This window comes from Suncus etruscus, chromosome 5 (genome assembly GCF_024139225.1).
Source record: "Suncus etruscus isolate mSunEtr1 chromosome 5, mSunEtr1.pri.cur, whole genome shotgun sequence".
NCBI classification, from domain to species: Eukaryota; Metazoa; Chordata; class Mammalia; order Eulipotyphla; family Soricidae; genus Suncus; species Suncus etruscus.
In genome coordinates, this window is record NC_064852.1 from 21,640,412 (window position 1) to 21,666,780 (window position 26,369).

The following is a 26,369-nucleotide window of genomic DNA, read 5'->3' on the forward strand; positions in this document are numbered from 1 at the left end:
AGCTTTTTGAAGGATCTCTCTCCTTCCTGGGAGCCGGGAGCCTAGCAGTATGGGGTTCGGCTGGCCTCCACCATGCCGCAGGCCTTCTTAACCAGGCCTGGGGGGGAGGTGCGGGACTTGGGTAACCCGAGCACCCCTCTGCCGCTTTGCTCCAGATCTCCAGGGCTTCCCCGGGTCACATGCCTGGGCAAGCCGTTGAGTTGGGTCCCTTGGTGGAGTTTGAAGGTACCCTAGGCTTTCCCCCATTATCCATTCAGCTCCTTAGGGAGGTTCTGGGTGGGGCCCTGAACTTCTGGCCTCCCAGCTTCACTGGTAATCTCTTTTCAGTCTATATTTTCAAAATCGCGCAGGGGCTAGCGCCCCCGCACGCACAATATACATTAACAGTACTCATTATCATTGAATTATGTCTTTATGGGGCCGGGCGGTGGCGCTGGAGGTAAGGTGCCTGCCTTGCCTGCGCTAGCCTAGGACGGACCGCGGTTCGATCCCCCGGCGTCCCATATGGTCCCCCAAGAAGCCAGGAGCAACTTCTGAGCGCACAGCCAGGAGTAACCCCTGAGCGTCACAGGGTGTGGCCCAAAAACCAAAAAAAAAAAAAAAAAAAAAAGAATTATGTCTTTATGTATGCAGAATGTCCATTTTGTACTCTGCTCTTATGCACACCCCTACAAAAGATCATTTTTCTCTTTAACTTCCTTTTTTTTTTTTGGTTTTTGGGTCACACCCAGCAGTGCTCAGGAGTTACTCCTGGCTCCATGCTCAGAAATTGCTCCTGGCAGGCATGGGGGACCATATGGGACGCCGGGATTCGAGCCGATGACCTTCTGCATGAAAGGCAAACACCTTACCTCCATGCTATGTCTCCAGCCCCCTCTTTAACTTCCTTAACCCCTATCATCTACTCCTCATTTACCCTTTCTAACTTAAGTACTGTAGAGTCCTAAGTCACAGACCAAAGTGGTGCCCTGGAGTTAACACCCACCCAACTATTCCAAATGGCATAAAAAGTACACATATGTCTTTTCAAGGTTTTATTGGTGTTTTCTTTGACGGCTGTAACTTTTGCTGAATATTTTCTTATACAGTGACGATTCTCCCCCCCCCCCTTTTTTTATCTTCTCTTTGTGAACTGCTCAATATGGAATTTGGTGTGAAAGAATCCCTCAGTTTAATGCTTATGTTTGAACCAAATCATGGGTATTGTTGGACGTGTTTTTACGCCCCCATATACTCTGATAACGCCACGTGGCTCTATTTATTGTTTGCTTAGGCACATTAAAATGGGAAAATACTCTACATACCAATAAGTTCTTATCTAATAGAGATGGGAACACACAAATCTTGTAGTGCAATGGGACCTTACACCTTGAACATTGACATGGCAATGACCTGGCACAGGCCTCAGAAGAATGGGCATTCTCTATTTACCCCTGATCTAGGGAAGACATCTACAAAACATCCAAGGTTGTGTATAACATCACCTGGAGGCAATCCTCTCTACCAGGGAATACCCTACAGCTGCTCTGACATGGATCTACTCAAAAGAGACTTCCCTAAACACTGAAAAGACTTAACAAGAACAATGACCTCCTTACTGGACAGGGCTTGCTGTATTGCTCCTTAATTATGAGGTGAAACTAGAGGATACTCCACACCAGCCTGACGTCAATGTAGGATGTGCAGATTCCAGGATCTTTAATACAGAGACCTGATGCCAACAATAGGACTGTGTGAAAAATGGAACTGTATTGGCACTACAATGACTTGGATTGAATGGGCTAGTTTGCCTGGAGCCTAGAGTTGGTCTTATGCCAGGAAACTTCAGGGGTAGGGTCTCCTTGTATTTGGACCAAGGCTATTCCTTTCTATGACCCCCATATTTTGGTGAGCCTATGCAAACAATATTTGCCACTCTAACACCGTTTTTACTGTGCCCTTTTGAATAACCCCCCCAAAAAACCTCTTAAACTTTTGATGTTAACTTAAACTAATATGTATGTGCATGAATATATAAAATTACTATGCCTTCAAAGTTAAGGAGTCACATAAATCTCATGGCTTTACGTTGCTTTGTGTACTGCTAAGAAATGTTATAATGTACTACAATCTGGGGACTTGTGGACAAAGTAATTGTACATGGACTTGTGGACAAAGTAACTGTACATGGGTTCTGCCTTATTTTTCCTAATGTTTTTTTGACTGTAAGTTCAATATTTAGGTGTCAGCAAGGGGATTTTTTCTGAGAACTCTGTTTATGGGCGATTGTGCTTTCACTGTAACTTTACCTTGTCCTCTTTGCATCATTGTTCTCATAATTAAAAATAAAAAATTAAAAAAAATAAAACAATACTTAACTATTTTCTGATCCTTATCCCACTGTATTGTAATTTAAAACTGTGTGGCACCTCTAAATGAATAATTTATTGTGGAAAAAATTATGTTTATTAGAAATAAGCATTAATATAAAAATATAAATCACAGAACTTCAATGTTATTTATTTTTGGTGTGTGTATATGTTTTTGGGGCCACACATGGTAGCATTTGGGAGTTACTCTTGCTCTGTGCTCATAAATTAATCGTAGAAGGTTCAGAGACCTTATGGAATGCCAGGAATTGAGCCAGGGTTGACCACATGCAAGGAAAATGCCTTACTCTCTGTGCAATTACTCCAGCCCAGAACTTCAATTCTAAGAATCAAAGCAAGAGAATAAATAGTAAAAATCTGAAGAAGTTGTTTCTAGACCTGAGATTTCATGGGGATGATGAGGGGTTCTGGTACACTAGTGGAGAGAAACAGGCTGTCTTGTGGTAGGCGTGGTGCTGGCATGTGTAAATAACAGTATTATAAACCCCAATACCTTCATAAAAATTTGCTATGACTAAAAACAATAATAGAACGACATTTAAAATGTTACAGCTCTTTTAGAATTTGTCTAGCAGGCTTTTTGGTCTCTACTGGAAGGCACCCCCTACCCAAAAAAACTGCATTAAAGAAAATACAAATACTACTAGAGATAATATACAATTCTGACAAATTAGAAATAAGCTTGTGAAGAACTTACAATTGCATCTAGATCTTTTTTTTTTTTTTTTTTTTTTGGTTTTTGGGCCACACCCGGTGACGCTCAGGGGTTACTCCTGGCTATATGCGCTCAGAAGTCGCTCCTGGCTTGGGGGACCATATGGGACGCCGGGGGATCGAACCACGGTCCGTCTCCTAGGCTAGCGCAGGTAAGGCAGGCACCTTACCTCCAGCGCCACCGCCCGGCCCCGCATCTAGATCTTAAGACTCTGTGAAACTAAACTACCTTCATACATATTTAGTTAATTTAATGAGATGTATTAAACTCCAACTTAAAAGTACTTATAGCCCAAACTAAAATTAAAGAAATGGTTATGAGTTTAAACCCAGCTGAGTGTGTTGAGAGGAACAGGAGTGGTGTAAGCAGTGGCCAGAGATTGGATAAAAATGGATCAGCTGGAATCAAACATTTGGTATGTCAACCCAGACTGTCAGTTGTGGGTAGAATTTGGGAGAAAAAAGTTTGAACACAGCTCTGCTTCGTTCACATCACCCTTATACCAAAAACAGAGATGACACACAAAAAGAAAACTACAGACAAATATCCTTGATGAACACAGATGCAAAGATCCTCAACAAAATCCTAGCAAACAGGATTCAGTGGTCCGGAGCGGTGGCGCAACGGTAGGGCGTTTGCCTTGCACACGCTGACCTAGGACAGACCGTGGTTCAATCCCCTAGCATCCCATATGGTCCCCCAAGCCAGGATTGATTTCTGAGCGCATAGCCAGGAGTAATCCCTGAGCATCACTAGGTGTGCCCCCCCCCAAAACACCCCTAGCAAACAGGATCCAATGGCTCATCAAGAAGGTCATACACCTTGACCAAATAATAGAATAATAGAAGTGGATCAAATAATCCTGATAATCATTTGGAACAATAAATGCCCATGAATAGCTCAAGCAATACTTTGGGAAAAGAAGTTGGAAGGTATCACTTTTCCCAACTTTAAGTTGTACTATAAAGCAACAGTCATTAAAAATTATGGTACAGGAATAAAGACAGACCCTTAGATCAATGGAATAGATTTATTCTAAGACTGACCCTCAGGTATACAACCAATCTTTGATAAAGGGGCAACAAATACAAGATGGAGCAAGGAAAGCCCCTTCAACAAGTGGTATTGAGAAAACTGGTCAATTACATGCATAAAGATTAACTCAGAATTATCTTTAACATCATGCATAAAGGTCAAATCAAAATGTATTAAATGCCTTGAAACCATAATACATAGGGGAAAATATAAGTAAAACACTCTATGACATTGAGACTACAAGAGTTTTCAAGGAGAAACACCACTGTCGAAGAAAGTGGAAGCATAGATAAACAAATGGGACTACATTAAACTGAGAATCTGCATGTCAAAGGAAATAGTAACTAGGATACAAAGGGTACTCACAGAATGAGAAAAATTATTCACTAAATACCTATCTTATAAAGGGCTAATATCTAAGCTATATACATACATACATATATATATAACGTACTCACAGATTTTTTTGGGGGGCCACACCTGGCGGTGCTCAGGGGTTACTCCTGGCTGTCTGCTCAGAAATAGCTCTTGGCAGGCATGGGGAACCATATGAGATGCTGGGATTCGAACCAACCACCTTTGGTCTTGGATTGGCTGCTTGCAAGGCAAACACGCTGTGCTATTTCTCCGGCCCCGTACTCACAGATTTGAGCAAGAAAAAATATATGACCCATCAAAAAATGGGGAACAGAAATAGTCATTTCCTCAAAGAAGCAACAGATGACCAAAAGACACATGAAAAGATATTCTACATTACTAATGATCAGGGAGATGCAAATCAAAACAACAATGAGGTATACCTCACACCACAGAGAACAGCACACTCATAAAGGACAACCAGTGCTGGTGTGGATGTGGGAAGGGACTTTCATTCACTGGTGATGGGAATGCTGTCTAGTACAGCCTTTCTGGAAAACAATATGGAGATTCCTGGAAATTGAGCTTCCTTATGATCCAGTAATATCACTCCTAGGGATATACCCCAGGTACACATACACAAAAAAAATTACAAAAATGTCCTCTGCACTCCTATGTTTATAGCATCACTATTTACAATAGCCAGAACCTGGAAGCAACCCAGGGGCTCAAAAACAGTTGAGTAGCTAAAGAAACTGTGGTATATCTACATAATGGAATACTATGCAGTTGTTAGAAAAAATGAAGTCATGAAATTTGCTTATACATGGATAGATATGGAGAGCTTTATGCTGAGTGAAATGAGTCAGAGGGAAGGGATAAACAGAATAATCTCACTCATCTGTGTGATATAAAGAAAATACTGACAGTATAAGGATGATATCCAAAGACAATAGTGATGATTAGGAGGACCTAGCCCATGGTAGGAAGTTTGCCATAAACAGCAGAGAATGCAGTTGGAAAAGGATCTAACATGTAAAGAACATTCATAGCACCCCTTCATTAGCAGTAGTACAAACTACAATGTCAAAAAAGAAAAGAGATAAAATGTCTGCCCCAGTGGCAGGTGGGAGAGGGTGGGTGAGAGGGAAGAGGGCACCAGAAAGACTGAGGGGGAAACTGTTGATGTTGGTGGCAGAAAATGCACACTGGTGAAGGTTGTTATACATTGTATGACGGTAACACAATCTTGAACAACTTATCTATAAAAACAAAAACACAACACCTAGGAGCCAGAGAGACCACAGCGTAGGACATATGCCTTGTACGTGAGCAACCCAGGACAGGTGGTGGTTCAAATTCCGGCATCCCATATGGTCCCTATGCCTGCCAGGGGCGATTTCTGTGCGCAGTGCCAAGAGTAGCCCCTGAGCGCCATCGAGTGTGACCCCTCCCCAAATTCACACTACAAGCTGTTCATCCACAAGCCAGTAACTCACACGTGCCTCCCCCTTTATTAAGATCCAAAGCCAAAACCCCTCCCATGGGGTAAGGGGAAAATGCCTAAAGAAAGGCAGTGGAAACACAGACGGGGAGTGGGGGGAGGACATGCACATTATTTCAAAGGCCTCTATTTACCTCAGAATTAACCTTTAAAAGTTTTGCTTGAGAGACTGTGTTTTTTAGGCTTGATGAAATATCAACATCGCTTGTGCTTTGATGATCAAGTTCACAATCTGCTCCTAGAAAGCTAAACAGATAAACATTTCATAAGATTAAATGACCAATGTTTTGAATAAGAATAAGAACAGAAAAGTTAAATTTAAGTGCAGTAAGCAATTTGTAAGATGTAGTAAATTCTAGTTAGGTGAAACATAACTTACATGTATGAGTCTTCTTTCATTAGCTAAAAGAGTGAAAAAGGAAAAAATGTGTTTAAAAATGTTTTCTGGCCAGATGAAGAAAAACATTCATAAAACATAACTACATACCCTGAAAGCAAAACAAGAGAAGGCAGCTAGTAATTTGGTCTCAATTGAGAGTGGGGGCATCTCTTCCAAGGGAATGCCCTCCTTGATCTTTTCTTTCAGATTCATATATCGAATTTTTAGGTCGCCCAAAACCGAGAGTAGTACTGCTCCTAATTCCTTCTTAGTAGAATCACTCAATAAATGCCTGTTCAAAATAAATTATTTAGAATCAAGTTGGTCACTTTAACACTTAACAATATTTAATATTTAATAGTATTATACACTTAATTCTAGTTCAACCAGATCTTTAAATATTTTTCTTCCAAGTGTTTAGTAAAATAAAATCAGCAGATGTGTTTTCCTAGGGGAAATATATAAAGGGAAGCCCTTTATATACAGTACAAAGAGATCATGATATAATGTTATGGACAACCCTCCAATTTCACCTGCTCTTATACTTTAAAAAGAAATATGATATGTAACTTTTAAAATTACTATCATGGTGCTGGGGATCATACCCAGGGCCTCGGCCTCAGATATGCAAGGCAAGTACTTTCCCGATTCCCATTCCTGTCTTCCCAAAGTAACCTTTTACTCAACTCATCATCCCAAAATGTAATGATACCTTTCAATCTATTAAAGCATAGTCCATAATTTTTGTTTGGGAGACACATTTAGCTATACTCAGGGACTATTCCTGTGCTCAGGGACCCCCACTCCATTATAGAGTTGTTTGGGTATCATGGATGCCAATAATGGAAGGCCAGGCCTCCTACAATCTAACCCTCTGAGCCATTTCCCTGGTACCAACACACAACTTGTTTGTTGGGCCACACACTGATAATCTGAAGGGCCTTGAGTGGAGGTACTCAGACATCATAAGAGGTGCCAAGGATCAAACTAGGATTGACTGCCTACAAGGAAAGTGCTTAACTCTCTCCAGTGCTCCAAACACTATGTTTTAAAATCAAAGGCCTTACATCCCACAGATGAGTAAGAGTATTGTGTATATCTCTCTCTGACTTATTTCACTCAGTGAAATAATTTCCATATCCATCCATGTATAGAAAAATGTCATGACTTCTTTCCTGACAGCTGCATAGTATTCCATTGTGTATATGTACAAGTTGGTTTTTTTTGTTTGTTTAACAGTTGGGTTTTAAGAAAAATAAAAGACAGTATTGTAATAATACCCAGACAATAGAGATGAGGGCTGGAAGAACTGGCCCACAAAATGAAGCTTACCACAAAGAGTAAGTGCAGTTGGAGAAATAACTACACTAAACAACTATCATGGCAATGGTAGTGAATGAGAGAAATAGAATGCCCGTCTCAAATACAGAAAGGGGAAGGGGAGAGGAGGAAGATGAGGGGTATTGGTGGTGGGAATGTTGCACATGGTGACTAACGATGTTATAAAAAAATAGTCAATGACCTCAGCCAGCTCACAAAACCCAGTTATAATCCACCCTTCATTTCCCACATCACAAATGAAAATAAATTTTCTAGAACAAAAATCTAGTTATAAATTATGAAAACAGTTTAGAAAACAATAGTTACCTATTTAATACTTCTCTATTTTCCATTACAAGTTGGTAAATATCACTACAATGGCGATGACACATCTGGTAGTGGATATGTAAAAGGTGCAATTCTGCTTTCATGGCTCTCTGAATTATTTTCTGACAGCAATTTGAAGGCAAATCCTTCTCCATCTCTTTAGCAAGTTCAAATTCCCTTTAAAGTAAAAGACTAGATTAGGTAAGATTCCATTCTGTGAAAATGACATGCCTCCAAGAAAGAGGCTTTTCATTTTTTATATTTGCCTCTTAAAATTTTAAATCAGTTTCTACTAAAGCTGAAATGGCTGTATGAACACTTAAAAGCTTTAGAAAATAAAGGGTTGAATCACATTAAATATATAATTTCTAAAGTTATATAAGTAGAACATTCTCAAATTCATACTTTCTTTTTCTAAAAAAGAATTCCAATGTAAAGTACTGGCTTTATTCAGAATCAATCGATTTTCAACCCACATGTTATTTTTTAAATAAAAAACACAGCTAATTTATAGTTTTCCTAATAGTCATTATCACAGCAATTGTTTTTATTGTGCTCTTATATCAAAGTCTCCAGTTACTGCATGTTTCTTTTGAGAGTTAATTGTCTTGATGAATCATTCTCCCCTGCTACTAACTGCCATTTCTAGGTGTTCTCAGTACTCTTTTTTAGTCCCTAGAAACTTCTATAGGATTGATTATGGAATTAAGCTCACTAGAAAAATGAAGAAATGACCTCAGAGTGGAAAAACTAATTTGGTTTCTCATACTATCCTATTCCCCTACCCTATGCTCTATTTTTCCACTATTATATAAATTTTAAGAGCATTTAATAATTTGAAATGAAACATTTAATAATATATTAAAATGTGAAAATAGATATTTACCCTTCAAATATATGACACTTTCCAATGGAACTATTTTGTTTCAGCCTTTACTGGGATTAAATTAAAGGAAGCAATAAATGTGTTTGAGCTGAATAAAAATATCATCAATTTCTCAAGGAATTACTGCAACTGTAATTTCAATAAGTGAACATCTTTAACATATTACATTGTTCTAATTATAATTTGAAATCAAATGGTTGAGGCAGATGATCTTTCTTTTTTTTGTTTTTTGGGTCATACCTGGCAGCGCTCAGGAGTTACTCCTGACTCTATGCTCAGAAATCGCTCCTGGCAGGCTCAGGGGACCATATGGGATGCCGGGATTCGAACCACTGACCTTCTGCATGCAAGACAAATGCCTTACCTGCATGTTATCTCTCTCACCCCAGATGATCTCCTAAAATCCCCTTTAACTATTATTTATTACATTTTTTTGATTCCTGGGGACACACTCAACAGTACATGACTTACTGCAGATTATTATTTTTATTCAGGAAAATTTCTAGCAGTGAACCTTATGTAATGTTGGGGATCAAATCTTTATTTAGATCAGGCATGTGCAAGGCATGAGCGTTACCTGCTGTAATTATCTCTCAGGCCCTTAACTCTTATTTAAAATGGTTAAGTACACTGCACAAAAAGAGAATTACTACTTTGATATTTCCCCTCCCTCATATATATCTGTAAGCTCATACTTTACCCTTTGGGATGTTTCTTGAAGTCTGTGTGATCACATGCTTTTCTTAATTCTAGTGAACTCTAAAATTATAATTTAAAAACAAATTAGAAACACCCAGTAAATAAATATGAACAAAATAAAAAAATTAACAAACTTTTAGGTTATAAGACTAGTCCTTAACAAAACTGAGGTAAAATGATTTCAATTTTGATTCAAAATTTCAAAAATGATTTCAATTTCATGTTTTCAATTATTATGTACATCTGAAACTTACAGGTTATATTTCAATATTTCACCTTTATAGATAACTGTCTCTGTATATTTTATGCATGAGTACCCATAAAAAGACAAAATACAACAAACACCACACATTATACTTGGATTTCCAAACTGTAAATCTGGTAAATGTTTTGTTTGGGAGCCACACTCAATACTTAGGAATACCCCTGGGGGAATGCTCAGGGAACACTGCAGTGCTGAGATCGACCTCAGAGCTCCAGCATGCAAAACATGTGCTCCAGTCCTTTGACCCATCTTCCAGTGCCCAAAACCCAAATTTAAAAGGACTTTTTGGGAATAGCTGTCACCAAGGAATAGGGCTAGCAGCAATCTGTTCTCCTTTTACCTTCATCTAGCGTTTTCTCCTAACCCTAGAAACACCTGCTAAATTTAGCAAATGAAAACATTCTCATTAGCATATACTGCATCTTACTAAAGTAAAAAGGACATCTTATTGGTAATCATATTGGTTTTACCTTAAGAAAATTTCCGTTAGGTTTCAAACTGTCAACTGAGAGAGATTTTCCCAATGACTCATTTGACGTAAGCATCTGAGAATTTTCATTATCTTGATTGTATGACCAGTCTGTATTGCAAGCCACACTTTGCATCTCACTGGGCCATTTATTAGGCTGTTCCTTATTCATCATTGTTATTTCCGTGTTGCTTGACGTAGATACCACAGAAGATCTTGTATTGGTTGCTGTGCTGGTTGTGAAGCAAGCCCTAAAATCTGTGCTAACATCTACCATCTGATTAACTGTAAGTATGTCCCTTTTTGCATTTGTCATGGACTCAGGACATTCTCCTTTCATATTGTGAAAGTAGGCTTTCTTCGTGGTATTCCCATCAACAACTCTTATCCTGTTATCTTCTACTGACTCATTATCTTTGACCGAAAACTCTGATGGAGTAGCAGAACAATCTAAGATTTGATTAGCATTATTTTGTAGGCTTTTAGAATGTGAATGTCCATAGGCAAGTATTTGTGAATCATCAAAAGTAGTACAGGAAGTTTGACAATCTTTATAGGGTTGTAGCAATGTCTCTAAAGCTTTGTCCTGTGCTAATGTGCCAGGATTTTCAATGTGCTGTAATATTTTGTTAGGAACACTTGCATTTTCACAAAAACCCCTAATTTCAACTTTTTGATTCTTTGTTTTGCCTGTATAAATTTTAGTTTTTAATGTCTTTTCAGGCTTCAAAAAATCATTCTGAGACTGAGCTACCTGTTTTTCAAGAGGACTACACTTCAGTAAAAATTCATCAAATATTGTGTGATACATTAAACCAGTCTCTTCTTCCTTGCCATTTTCATGCTCTGAATCATGATATTCTCTTAACATAACAGAATTCTGTAATGTGGAGACAGGAGATAAATATTTTTGTTCAGAAACATCAATGGAATCTAAAGAGATGATGGAACTACTTTCTGATTTATGCTTATCTTCTGGGTTGCTAGTACATTTAATAGCATGCCCAGCATTTTGTAATTCAACAACTTTCAGATTAGCTACATTTAATGTTTCTGCTTGGTCAAAGGATAACTGGTTACTTATATATTCTTGTTCTTCTGCACTATGATATTCCTGCTGTGAGTCTTCATCTATATCAATGTTTTGCACATCTTCGGCAATTTCTTTAAAATCATTTGAAATATTTTCCAAGCCAAAAGTCTTATTACCTTGCGGTTCCAAAATATCCAAAACAATTTCCTCTTTTTTCTGCATTTCAGACTCTATTTCTGAATTTAAGTGAGTAACACTTTCATTCTTTAATTCTGACTCTGAGTAAACTATAGAATATGTTTCATTCAAGAAAGCATAGTCAATACTGTCTTCAAACTCATCTGACTGCGAGTGAGTACTTCTTGTGTTAGTATCTGGATCCATAGTAAAAGATGGCTCTAACAAATCTGTTTTGTCAATTCTGTTGATTTTTTGGTTATTAGCACTTCGTTTGGGTGCCAAGGGATTCCACTCACCAAGCAAATTTATTCTGGTCTCATTACAATGATTGGAAGAGAATAAATTTTCTTTCTTACTATTAGAAGGTTCATCTGATTTAAATGAGAAAAGGAGAAAATGTTACCAATAGCATCAAGGAATCTAGATACTAAGAAAGATAGCAGACACAATCTGGCTCAAGCTCTTCCCAGTGAAGAAATAAAAGCTTTTAACATGATATTTTAATATGTACTAGATATCCCTGATGAATGCTGAGAACTGAACTGTATTCTGTGCAAAATTTATATGCTGAAGCCTTAACTTCCAAAATGAGATTAATTATAGATGGGACTCTTGGGAGGTAATCAGGGCTAAATAAATCACAGGTTCCCCCAAAGTCTGAAAATAAATTAAGAGTATATGAAAGAACTATGCATCAGTGTCTCAAAGCCTCCTTTTTCAGAAAAATAAAGAAGTTAATACAGTGCCCATCCTTAAGCAAGCAAATAGAAAAAAGCCCCAATTGCATCATAGTCTACGTAGACTCTGTCCTCCCTCTGATTATCATAGAATCTCCCAGGGACTGATAGCCCCATTTTGGGAACTATTTGGCTAGATGATGTCATGAAGATGGGGACATTAGGACCAGAAAAGATCAGAGAACGACCATGCCTTGACTCCCCACCGTATCTTTCTCAATCCCCAGGCCAGAAACATCACACCTTTCCCCATACCTATAGCTCAAGCTGCTCTGAGGACCCCTGCAAACAGGAACTGCTATCTTTCCCCAATTCAGGTCAGGAACACTGCTCCTCTATCAAGATAAAAAGCATGTGGACCTCATTCATTCCCCCCAACAACAGTATCTTTTCACGGAGAACACACATTGAACTTTTACGATGAATTTACTCGGAATGACTTGGCTGCCCCAACTAATATTTAACTAATCCTAGCTTCGGTCACCTATTTCCACAAAACTTAAAGGTGGTAGTGGTAGTAAAAAATCATAGAGCCCTAAATTATAGCCCAAAAAAGGCACAGCCAATGACACTGAAAGCCTTTTTGAAATCCTCTTGTGAAACTTGAATCAGCTAGTTAGCAACAACCAAATTTGTTTGAATAGCCTGAATACGAAAGGCAGAGAAACACATTCACCTGAATCTTTCAGAAAGTTCCAGAGTGAGGGATTGTGGAACACGAGTGGTGAATTACAAATATTCACTTCCATACTACAACAGACACAATAGGAAAGCAAAGTAAAACCCCACTAAGTTTACTGAGCAAGGAGAGTAACCTGAAGACTCAACCTGTACTAACTAGTATTAAAATATCTCAGCTGAGGACTTTAGAAATAACATGTTGAGAGGCTTTAATATTTAATGGGCTCAAAGAAACAACAGTGCAGAAAGGAAGTCAGCAATGAAAAAACTATCAGAAGCAACAGAAAACTATAGAGAATGATGGGTGAAATTAATGCTCACTGGATTTTCTACTTGATATCTCCTTTTGTATTGTTGTGGTGTCTCACTTCCTTTTTCCCGTTCCTCTCTCAAACTGAGGTTAAGAGCCTCTATAAGGACTCCGCCCACTTTCGGCTTATTTAATTTTTACCCCATTTTATTGCTTTTCTTTTCTTCAATCAAAACCACATATCTAGAACTATCTAGTTCCACCTCTCAAATAGAGGGGGAAATACTGGAGGTTACCAAGACCAAACACTTGTACAATCACTAAGTAGGAAGCTAGACTCAGAGGGGACCACTTATACTAGCAGTCCCGGGGGTGAGGGTAGGGGACATGGGATGCAAGATGGGAATGGGGGTGGAGGGAAGACAATTTTGGTAATGGGAATTCCCTGATTCAATGTTAATATGTACCTAAAATATTACTGTGAAAGATATGTAAGCCACTTTGGTCAATATATAAAAATCATAATAAAAATATGTGGAGAGGTCACTTGCTAATTCTTCTTCTTCTTTTTTTTTTTTTTTGGTTTTTGAGCCACACCTGACGGTGTGCTCAGGGGTTACTCCTGGCTGTCTGCTCAGAAATAGCTCCTGGCAGGCACAGGGGACCATATGGGACACCGGAATTCGAACCAACCACCTTTGGTCCTGGATCGGCTGCTTGCAAGGCAAACACCGCTGTGCTATCTCTCTGGGCCCACCACTTGCTAATTCTAATACAAGGAAGGAGTAAGTGAAATCCATGTATCTACAATTTGTCTAAAGCATTGAACTCACAAACCCTTAAAATAAATACTACTTTTTATGTTAAAAAATTTTCAATGGAAGGTCTTGGCAGAGAAGCAATAGCAACTGAGGATAAAATCAGTGAGCCCCAAGCGTAAAACCTCTAGAAAACAACAGAAAATGAGAAAAAGTCTAAAAATCAATGAACAGTATATGAAAGAACTATGGCATGAGTTCAAGACCAACAACACAAGAATCAACCAATTTCCTGAGATACAAGGAAAGCAATTCTGATAAAGAAATATTAGTTAAAGAAATCATTGCTAAGAAGTTCCCAGACTTGAAGAGTATGTGGAGCTAGATCATGGAGACCCAAAGTGTCCAATAAAAAGAAAACAAAATAAAATACCACAAATAAGGGGTCCGAAAGATAGCACAATGATAAGGCATTTGCCTTGCGTGCAGGATAGTGGTTCTAATCCTGGCATCCCATAGGTTCTCCCAAACCTGCCGGGGGCGATTTCTGAGCATACAGCAAGAAGTAACCCGAGTGCTGCCGGGTGTGACCCAAAAACCAAAAAAACCAAAACAAAAACAAAAAACTACAAATAGATTATGAGAGCCAAAGAGATATAGAATATTAAATGAAACAGGATCAAAAAGAAAAATTTACAAAGGAGCTTCTTTAAGATAATTCAAGATTTATCAAGTGAGACCCTTGGAGTCAGATAAAAATGGTGGGTTACAGTAAAAACAAAACAAAAACAAATAAACCCTCAATAATAGGAACTCCTCACCAATAATACTCTAACTAGCTAAACTACCATTAAGATTTGAAGGAATGACACAGAGCTTCACAGATAAGCAACAGCTTAGGAACTTTTTGCCTTGAAATCAACATTGCAACAAGCATTGAGGGGGCTTCTTTAAGAAAAAACACACATTCACAAATATAGCTTCTACAGAATTATGGTGAAAATCTCTTTATGCCATTAATATTTCTCAATGTTAGTAACTTAACTGTACCAATCAAGAGAAACAAAGAGGCAAGATGGATGAGGAAAATGAACCCAAATTTCTGCTACCTACGAGAAACACATTTCAACAGGGCAAACAGGCTCAAAGTCAAAAGCTGGAAAACAACATATCAAACAAAAACTCCTTTAAGAAACTGGGTTATCATACTATCAGACAACATAGACTTTAAAATAAAGTTATAAAAGATAGGGATGGTCATTTCTCAATGATCAAGGGATAAACAGGTCATAATGAACTCTCTCCTAAACATTTATGCTCCTAATGAGGTCCTATGATACTGGCACTAAAGCAATAGTAGCTGAAGACTTTAACGCCATTTTATCACCTCTTTATACAGCAAATAGACTAAAACTCAACAGAAAACAATGGTTCTGAAGAGGTGAACTTAGCAGACATATAGAGAAGGTTCCTTACCCACACCAAAAAAAAAAAAAAAAAGAATACACATTTCTTCTACCATGCACGAGACATTGCTGGGTCACAAAATACCTCCATAAATTCAAGAGGATAGAAATTGAATTAACTATGGAAAATGAAAGTTAAACATGAACAGAAATGGGGAGGGAGGGAGAGGCTCAAACACTTGGCAACTAAAATAATAACTACTGAAAAATGAATGTGGACAATCAGCAGGTTGGAAGAGAGCCCTTAGAAAAACTCATCCAGGCTAATGCTCTAATTTAGAAGAACTTCCAGCTTCTAGACCTGTGTGTGCTGAGGGAATATCTTGTTTAAGCCACACAGTCTATGTTGTTTTGTTATGATTTATTATTGATCCAGCTGACTATGAGTATAGATAAAATTCTTTAGCAGTGAGGTATTTACTATTTATATGGCAGCTATTCTGAGATATTGCTGCTTCCTTGAGCTAGCTTTACCATTAGGGAAACAAGTTAAGGAAACATGAGTGCATACTACAATACTAATAACTTTCAAGGGTCAAAATAAAAGCATATAGAATTCAGGGGTCTCAAACTCGCAGGCCGCAAACGGCCCTCCGTACAACATTTTGTGGCCCTGCCCTAGAGGAATCTTTTTTTGTTTTGTTTTGTTTTAGTTGTTTGGGTCACACCCCCCAATGTTCAAGGCTTACTACTGACTTTGCACTCAAGGATCACCCCTACTTTGCCTCCTGCGGTCCGCAGGTAAATTGAGTTTGAGACCCTGATTATAGATGAATATAATTTAAGAGGGTGAGTGTCGTGTTGATAAGTAATTAAATATATGAGAAGAAAAGTCTTCTGAAAAAACTTTACACTTAGGTGTTTTGAAAACAAAATACTTTTTTTTTCAAGCAAAATTATTTTACTGAAAACATTTACTTAGAGAAATATAAAGGAAAAGAAAAGCGATATATGTATTAATGAGAGAACAAAGCCTTTTCTCCAGAGGGGAAGATTACAAGATAGGTATGTTGAAAGATAAAATAAAATAGCATGTATAAAGTCAGTAGTGTGAAAGAACATGTCCAGCTAAGTGTTAGACCCTTTGTCTGGAATAAAACACTGCTATGACAATGATAGGAGTAGACAATAGAAAAGCCATTTAGAATTGAGAGACAGAGACAGAACCTCAGGCAAATGGGTAGCACATCTCCAACAAAGGAACTAAGACCATGAATTGCAGAACAAGAAAAGCTTCTTCAATAGAAGAAGCTTCAATGCTGTGAAAATTGGTCAGTCACAAGTAAAAATATAAACCTTGACCCATATTTCATACCATGTACAAGTCAATCCAAAATGGATCAAAGACCTTGGTATCAAACCTAAAACTATAAATTGTCTTTTAAATTATATTGAGGAAAACATAGGGAGGGCCTTCATGATATTGAATCTAGAAAGCAACCTCAGTCATTTAATGTTACTGACCAAGCAAATAGAATATGGGACTACATCAAATTAAGAAGCCTCTACACTACAAAGGAAACAATGGATAAAAATAAATTAAAAGTCCCTACCACACTGGGAGAAAATATTTCTCTCCAATTTATCTTATAAAGGTTGATATACAAAATATATAAGAGCACTAGTAAAATTTTACAGGAGAAACATAACCAACTCCACTCAAAAAAGAGATGAACAGAAGCTTCCTAAAAAAAATACACACACACACACACACACACACACACACACACACACACATATAAGGGCCAGAGCGATAGCACAGCAGTAGGGCATTTGCCTTGCATGCGGCCAACCCTGACGGACCTTGGCTCGATCCCTGGCATCCTACATGGTTCCCTGAACCTTTCAGGGGTGATTTCTGAGCGCAGAGCAGGAGTAACACCTGAGTGCTGCCGGGTTTAACCCAAAAGCTGAGGGGAAAAAAAAAGAAAAAAGAAAAACCAAACAAACCAAAGGTCAGTAGTTATAAAAGTACATGCTCTGCATACCTTATCAGGAAAAAGCAAACCAAAACAATTATAAAATATATGACCTCTGAGACTGACACATCAAAAAGCACAAAATCAGCAGTGTCAGTGTGGATGTGAGGAAAAAGGAACTCTCATCTATTTCTGGGAGAAATGTAGACTTATTCAACCGTACTGGAAAACACTATGGACACCTCTCAAAACCTAAGAATTGAATTTCTATATGATGCATCCATTCCTCTTCTTTGTATCTACTGTGAAGACCCCAAAATCTTTTTTTCTGAAAAGATATTTGAGCTATGTTCATTGCAACACCATTTACAGTAGCCAAACTCTGCAAACAACTCAAGAGCACAAGATGACTAGATAAGAAATTGGTAGAGATACACTTTTAGAAGACTACTCAGCTACATGAAAAGACATTGCAATCTGCTGCTACTCGTGTACAGATAGATATGGTGAATATCATGCTGAATGAAGTAATAAGAGGAGAAATAGATGAAGAGTCACCTCCATATATATGATATAAAGAAACATAGTAAGGGACTAACAGAAGCCCAAAGGCAATAGAACCTGAGAACTGGTCTATAAAACTGAATTTACCTTGATGGAGGACCAAGGATAAAGTAGGGTGGGGGTGGGGTCACTGGGGTGGAGAGTGTGATGTTGAAACACTGTATAGATAAAATCCTATCATTAATGATATTGTAAATCATGGCACCTAAAATAAGAAAAGGCTTTATAGTCAGGAGGATATTGATTGGAATCCAAGTGAAGTTTGGGAGGGAAGAAGGGAGAAGGAGAAAAGAACCCGCTAAAATAAAACATATGGAATGTTATTTTAACTGGAAAGGATGTTTAAAAAGTATCAATGTTTAAGTATCCATTGTTTACAAAACAATGGAGGTGAAATATTGGCCGAATTACATTTATCAATTATGCTCATAATAGAACTGAACAAAGAACTCACATTTCTGGAGGTTTTTTCCATTACTGAGGTTTCCTTTACTAGAACCAATCTCCACCACTGAAGTGGCCTGCATTGTTCAAGGATGTATTCTAGAAGAGGCAAAAATGTTCAACAATTTATACTTGGACATTATATTTTAAGAACTATTAAGAAAACAAAAAATAAACTGATAAGTCATCTTAGATACAATATTAGGGGACCAATAAATAATATGACAGGCACATTGAAATGACTTAAAATCATAAGTTGACAGTTATACAAACAAATACTTTAAAACAAACAAAACACAATCTTTCAAAACTTCAAAGGAACAGTGGACTAATACAAATATCAGGGAAAAACAGCAGAGAAGTTTGGTTGTCTCAGGAAGATCCAAGAAGCTGCTCAACAACCTTTGGCCAAAAGAACAATTTAGAGTGATTTGTGCAAAACTGCAAGCTGAGACCACCCACCCCCTCCCACAGAATGGCACCTGAACAGGGACATAAAAACTTTAAAACAGTGAGTAGAGTAACAAATTTCTTGGGGGTACTGAATAAAGAAACTAGTCTAGTCATGCCCCCTCTTGCTGCACTGAATGTACTATACCCTCTATTGGAATATAAGCTTACATAAACCTCTTTATGAGTTGCCTCAAGCTGCCCTGGGGTATTACCATACTCTTTCAAAATGAACGTAGCATATATGTTAAAAATTCTCCCATGCACATGGCCCAAGAAGGGAAGAGTGCTTTTACAGTAGTGAAGAAGAATCCTTACTCAAAATACTTTCCTAAGGCCAGTACTGGACCCAGCAGGATAAGCAAAACTGTGTTTAAGGTGTCTGACAAATATGTGCAATAGTCAAGAATAAAAAATTCTCACTCAAAAGACTCTCTCCCAAGGTTGGTACAGGACCAGGTGGGATAAACTATGTGAAGATGGATAAGCCAGTGCTGGCAATCCAAGTCTTACTGTTTGATGGTTCTATGCTTGAAATGGATATGGATTCATTAACAGAAATGACATAAGTAGGATGTCTTTGTTCACTGGACAGCAATTAAAAGAAACCCCAAGAAGTCTTTGTGCAGCACTGCAGATAGGGAGATTGTGGAGTTTGATATCGTCAAAGGTCAGAAAGGTTCAGAAGTGTCATTCCACGTGGGTCAGTTTTTCAACTGCAATATATGGATCTATCTTCATTGTGTGTGTGTGTGTGTGTTTGTTAGCCACCTCTATGTCTAATGTCTGTCTATACTGTACATAATGCCTGTCTATGTTGTATATAGTCTTGCCACATTATTTACAACCTTCCTTTCCCATCTCTTCTGCTTACTACATTACAAATACTTTACTATATACTTTACTATAAATTCACTCTCTCATCCCTGGTCTATTATATCTTCCTAGTTAACTCTTTTTACCCTCAGTTCTTAACTGGCAGGCCAGAGGGCAAAGGTGGTGTATAGGATGCATTCTGGTAACATTGGTATAGGGAGGTTGACACTGGTGTAGGGATTGGCCCTGATTCATTGGAGTCTGAAATAAAACTTTGAAGGGCTTTGTAAATCACAATGGTTTCAATAAAATAAAATTTAAAAAATAATTTAAAAATTGTACTTATAAAGGACTGTTGTATGAATTAATTGTATGTATATCTATAATAACTTAGAACTATATTTTTGATAGTGTAAAATATCTGAATGGAAATAGGAACTGGCTTACAAAATTCCAACTACAGAGTTTTTATATTATAAATACATTCTGAATATCTAAAATAAGGAAAAAGGGAAAACACTGATTACCAATGTCTTGATAAAGGGGGAATCATTATAGAGCCTACAGACATGAAAATGATTCATAATGGGAACAAGGGAATATATAGCTCAGGGATACAGAAATATTTTACATGTTTGATGACCTGGATTCAATCCTTGGTAACTCCCAAAATAGTAACAGGAATATGCAAATTATCTGATAAATTCTGTAACTTAGACACACTTCCTTGAAAGCCAAACCTCCTAAGATGAATACCAGAAATAATAATCACAATACTACTATCTATCTTTTTTTTTTTTTTTTTTTTTTTTTTTTGTGGTTTTTGGGTCACACCCGGCAGCGCTCAGGGGTTATTCCTGGCTCCATGCTCAGAAATTCTCCTGGCAGGCACGGGGGACCATATGGGACACCGGGATTCGAACTGATGACCTCCTGCATGAAAGGCAAACACCTTACCTCCATGCTATCTCTCCGGGCCCTCTACTATCTATCTTAAGAAAATTTAATCTCAAAAAATTTTCACTCAAAAGTCCAGATGCGGGGCCGGGCGGTGGCGCTAAAGGTAAGGTGCCTGCCTTGCCTGCGCTAGCCTTGGACGGACCGCGGTTCGATCCTCCGGTGTCCCATATGGTCCCCCAAGCCAGGAGCAACTTCTGAGCACATAGCCAGGAGTAACCCCTGAGCGTTACCGGGTGTGGCCCAAAAAACCAAAAAAAAAAAAAAAAAGTCCAGATGCATTTTTAAAGATGAACCCTGCTATTTAAGGTTAAAAATTGCAGAATTCTATCTTAATCAAAGTCTTTCAGCAGTGAGGAAAAGGGAAAACTTCCTATACTATAGGTTCAGAAAAATATTTAAGTACATTTTTACAAAAAAATGCTGTTTTAAATCCAGCATAATCTTGATACCAAAATATAAGGACATTACACACAAAAAATACCCAATAAATTTCCTAAGCAGATGCCTATATCCTAATACTTTGCAAAGCAAATTCAGCAATATACCAAAAAAATGTATGCCAAGGTAGAGCTTATCTCTAGAATTCAAGGCTTTGTTAGCATTTGAAAGTCAATTAATGTTATTCAACATAGTAAGAAAGTAAAGAAGAAAAAAAGCCACATAATCATTTTAATAGATGTAGGGGGAAACATGGTAATAGCAGTTAAGACAGTTTATGGTAAAGGTAAACTTCCTTAATATAATCATGGGCATCAACAAAAACACCCAAAGAACTTGAAAACAAATATCTAGTATGCTTTTTATGATAAGTGGCATCATTGGGCCAGGAGAGATAGCACAGCGGCGTTTGCCTTGCAAGCAGCTGATCCAGGACCTAAGGTGGTTGGTTCGAATCCCAGTGTCCCATATTGTCCCCCGTGCCTGCCAGGAGCTATTTCTGAGCAGACAGCCAGGAGTAATCCCTGAGCATCGCCAGGTGGCCCCCCCAAAAACAAACAAACAAACAAACAAAAAAACAAGACATTTGTTCTCTCACTACTTGTATAGAACAAAAAATTCCTAAAATCAATTAAAAAAAGGGGGGGCGGAGAAATAGCATGGAGGTACTGCATTTGCCTTGCATGCAGAAGGTCGATAGTTCAAATCCCGGCATCCCCGAGCCTGCCAGGAGTGATTTCTGAGCATAGAGCTAGGAGTAACCCGAGTGCTGCCGGCTGTGACCCAAAAACCACAAAAAAAAAAAAAAAAAAAAAAAAAGGGAGAGAAGGCAAAAGTATATAGGGACTCACATAAGTTTGATCCTTGTCACTATATGGCCTCCCTAGCACATAGCCAAGAGTGGTTCCACAAGACCCAAGCACTGCTGGGGAGCTTAAAAATAATAAAGAAAGGGGGCTGGAGCGATAGTCAGAGAGGTAAAGCGTTTGCCTTTCACGCAGCCAACAGAGGACAGACCCAGGTTTGAATCCCTGCATCCCATATGGTCCCCTGAGCCTGCCAGAAGTTACTTCTGAGCGCAGAGCCAGGAGTAACTCCTGTGCGCCACCGGGTGTGACCCCAAAACCAAAAACAAGGAACTTGAATAAACATTTATCTGAGAAAAATATACAAACACATAAAAAGAAATAACAATATTCATCAGGGAAATACAAATCAAAAGCACAAAAGTTAGGGGCCAGAGCGATAGCACAGTGGGTAGGACATTGCCTTGCATGGGGCTAACCCGGGTTTGATCTCCAGCATTCCATATAGTCCACTGAGCCTGCCAGGAGTAATTTCTGAGCAGAGCTAGGAATAACTCCTGAGTGCCATACAGTGTGACCCCCAAAACAAAAACAAAACAGAAGAAAAAGTACAAAGGTGAGAGAATCTCATTTGTTTTTTTGTTTTGCTTTGTTTTTAGAAATGCATGGGATTAAGTATTGGCAAAGGTACGGAGATACTGAAATTGTGGCTCACTGCTTACGTGAAATGTTAGAATCACTTTGCCAAACTAGCCAGTAAAAAACGAGAGTCCTCGAAAAGAGAAATAGAGAATGGCTGGTGATCCTTAATTCCCTTCGGAGGTCTTTACTTATTACTTTACCTATTTACTTATGACCATTTTTTTCTTTTTTGGTGGGTCACACCCGGCGGTGCACAGGGGTTACTCCTGGCTTTGTGCTCAGAAATCGCTCCTGACAGGCACGGGGGGATCATATGGGATGCGGGGATTCGAACCACCATCTGTCCTGAATCGTTTAGGTGCATGGGCAAACAACCCTACTGCTGTGCTAATCTCTTTGGGCCCTGGACCTATTTCTTCTTTCCTTCTTTTTCCCAATTTTATTTTTCCATTTGGAGGCCACCAGGGGCAATGTTCCGAGCTTACTCTTGGCTCTGCACGTAAGCCATCACTCCTGGCTGTGCCCCTTGGGACTCTAATGGGATGCCAAGGGATCGAACCCAGATTGGCCACGTGCAAGGAAGGCAAGACCCCTCCATGCTGTACTAGCACTCTGGCCACCTCCTTTTTTAAAAATTTTTTTTTAAATTTCGAGGTCACACTGGGTGGTGCTCAGGGGCAACTCTCAGCTCAGAGCTGGGGGAATCTATCCCTGTATGCCCCAGGGCACCAAGTAATACGGGGTTGGGGTGGGGGGATTCGAACCCGGAATAAAAATATCTCTGGATCCTGGATCTCTGACAGCATCAGGACGTGGAGAACCGGGGCTCAGTGTTTACCCCGCAACTTACCCGGCTGTTCATTCCTCTTACGATCAGCACACTTCCGGTCCCACCTTAGTCCGCAAACCGGAAGTGCCTGTTAGCCCACGAGGGGTGTGTGTGAGGTGGGGGTACGGGGGCACTTACCTGCCACCTCACCTCAGCGCTGGCAGTCTGAGTCACTGCTGGATTCGGAGGTACCTGAGCGGAGGACACACGCCACCGACGGGAATCCTCACTTTCAGCCTTCGAAGTGGAGACCGCACCCCAGGTCCCCAACATTGGGGGTGCAAGGAAGCCTCAGTGCTGGGAAGCTGAGGAGAGACATGAATGAAAAGAAAGGCGTGATATTGGGGGGGTCCCGGGACACCAAAGCTTCTGGGCCAACGTGCTGTGCTTATTGGGCCCCGAAATCCCGTCCTTCACAGAAGCTTCAATGGCTTTTCCCAAATCATTTTAGATTCCACTGTCCCTTCGCCCTCAGCCCTGGCCCAGGGCGTCCCTCATGCTACCAGTCCACAGCCACGTCCCTCGCACCTCACCTGTGCTGATGAAGTCGCTGCACCACGCGACGTCTGCTCGCCACCAACTCCTTGGCGCAACTGAGGCTTCCTGCGCAGAAGCGCGGAGCCTGTAGGGTAACGGCCGACGAAAGCCCGCCCCCTGACTGGCGGGCTCTTATCCCATTGGTCAATGCAAGAGACGCAGCGCTGTGATTGGTTAATCCAAGCAGCGTGGTGCTGTGATTGGTCAATGCAAGCAGCGTTTGGGCTCGAAGAGCAGCGTGGTGCCTGTCGGGTAACGGTGAATTAAGTGAATTAAGCCCGCCCCCTGACTAGCGGGCTCTTGTCCCATTGGTCAATGCAGGCGGCGTGGCGCTGTGATTGGTCAATGCAAGCCAGCAGCGTTTGGGCGCGAACGTGGGAAATCAAATGGCATGGTCGGAAGTGCTTTGAGGTGGCGACTGTCCCAATACGCTCCTTGAGGGGACGCTTTGGGGGAACAGGCCCTGAGAAGGCCAAGCTGCCAGTGGGCTGAGGTGTCATCCACCAACAGCCCTTGAGGACTTGGGGGCAGCTTTGGGGTTTGGGGGGGCACCACACCCCAAAACACCCATCAAGAGAAAAAATTTGACTGGAGTGTTGCCGCTCCAAAGCTTGGATGTTTGTATCGGATCATTGCTGGGAGGTTTCTGGGTTTTTTTAATTATTATTTTAATTTTATTTATTTGCTTATTTTTAGTGCCAGGAGGTTTTTGTATAGATGGTGTGTGTGTTTGTGTGTGTGTGTGTGTGTGTGTGTGTGTGTGTGTCATGGGGGGTCACTCATCAGGACACTGAGGAGGGACACGAGCTGTGGAGTAGCTAGAATTCTCTCATCCCAGCTGTGGACCAGCCAGGTGTGTCTGGGTTAAGGACAGAACTTGTGACCTCCAGAGTTTTGGAGGGAGAATCTCTTTAGTCCTAAATGTACAACAATCCCCTGGCTTCAGGCTGTGATTCTGGGTGACCCTGTGTGGTCTGAAAGACTAGCCTTGGCATCAGCCTTCTAAGAATCACAATCCATGTTGAGAGGAACTGGGACAAACAGAAGTCAATGGCCGGCCTTAAAGCCTGTCCCAGCGCTTCACTGGGGCTCCCTCTCAGATTCCTTCATTCACTTTGTGTTTGGAGAGACTGAGCTGTTATATGCATGTTATTATTATTTTTTTTAAGTCAGAATAGATTATATTTGGAAATTCTGAGGAAGAGGAGAGGTAACAGTAATGGACTCAGGACTGGAGAGATAGCACAGCAGTAAGGCATTTGTCTTGCATGCAACCGAACTGGTTCTATTCACCACATCCCATATGGTCCTCTAGCTTGCCAGGGGCGATTTCTGAGTGCAGAGCCAGGAGTAACCCCTGAGCACCACTGGGTGTGGCCCAGAAACCAATCAACCAACCAACCAATCAATCCATCAATAAAGTTTTTTTTTTAAAGGAGTAACACACTTAAGAGAGAATGTAGGCTTCTCCAGAAGCAGAGACTTGTACACAACCAGAAAGAAAGTAGGAAAGTCCACATCTCAAGAAGGGAGATGCAGATGTGCGTGCAGGCACCATGTGTGTGCCCAAGGAATACATGTGTGCAGCCTTCTTCAATGGCAGAGATTCCGGGTACATAGCCTAGAGGGAAAGTATGAAAGTCCACATCTCAAGAAGGGAGATGGAGGCAACACGTGCCTGTGCCACCACAATGTTCTTGTGTACCAGGAATACAGCTCTAATAAACCAACAAGGCAAGAGAAATTAATCAATTGAATTGGCATACAAAAAAGAATTGTTAGGTTACATCTTTTTTTTTTTTTTTTTTTTTTTTTTTTTTTTTGGTTTTTGGGCCACACCCGTTTGACGCTCAGGGGTTACTCCTGGCTATGTGCTCAGAAATCGTCCCTGGCTTGGGGGAACCATATGGGACGCCGGGGGATCGAACCGCTGTCCGTTCCTTGGCTAGCGCTTGTAAGGCAGGCACCTTACCTCCAGCGCCACCGCCCGGCCCCGTTAGGTTACATCTTATTTTACCCAAAGCAAAGATCATTCCTGGTACCTTGTATCTGTTTAACATTTGGTTTCACCCCAAAGATCAACCCTGGTTCCTCTGTATCTATTTGCTTACAATTTGGCTTTACCCCAAAACAGAGATTGTCTTACATGTAAACTTGGGGGGGGGGGACTGATTCAGGATAGACCGAGATATCTGTACTTACTCTGTCCTTACGACTCCACCTGGAGGTGGTCTCTTGACTCAATAAAAACAACTGATCTGGTAAGCAAGTTGCTCTTGATACGAGGTAGAAGATTGCCAGTCTACACGTATTTTACCCTCAGCCTGGTTTGGATTATTTCATGCTGGACCTTGCTTTAGAATCATTCAACTAGGGTTGAAAATAAGGTGTATGGGGTGATTTTACACTCAATATAGAAAACAAAATGAAATTAGTAAAAGAGCTTCATGTGTGTGTATGTGTGTGTGTGTGTATGTGTGTGTGTGTGTGTGTGTGTGTGTGTGAATGGGTAGGGGAGAACAAGAACACACGAC

The 26,369-nt window shown here is 39.9% G+C and overlaps 1 protein-coding gene and 1 non-coding gene across 2 annotated transcripts in view; one reads left to right on the forward strand and one right to left on the reverse strand.

Moving 5' to 3' along the window:
• Window positions 1-18,440, reverse strand: part of RBM44 (RNA binding motif protein 44) — a 33,824-nt gene extending 15,384 nt beyond the window's left edge. The window contains exons 1-7 of the mRNA XM_049773631.1: window positions 18,368-18,440; window positions 10,327-11,909; window positions 9,593-9,651; window positions 8,007-8,183; window positions 6,468-6,651; window positions 6,360-6,382; window positions 6,142-6,226 (exon numbers count right to left, since the gene is read on the reverse strand). Coding sequence (XP_049629588.1) covers window positions 6,142-6,226; window positions 6,360-6,382; window positions 6,468-6,651; window positions 8,007-8,183; window positions 9,593-9,651; window positions 10,327-11,909; window positions 18,368-18,440 — 2,184 coding nt within the window. The remainder of the gene's footprint in view (window positions 1-6,141; window positions 6,227-6,359; window positions 6,383-6,467; window positions 6,652-8,006; window positions 8,184-9,592; window positions 9,652-10,326; window positions 11,910-18,367) is intronic.
• On the forward strand, window positions 2,911-2,972 carry LOC126009925 (U7 small nuclear RNA). Its single transcript, XR_007496088.1, has one exon. It is a non-coding gene; the product is annotated as a U7 small nuclear RNA (small nuclear RNA).
• Window positions 18,441-26,369: the final 7,929 nt, after the last annotated feature.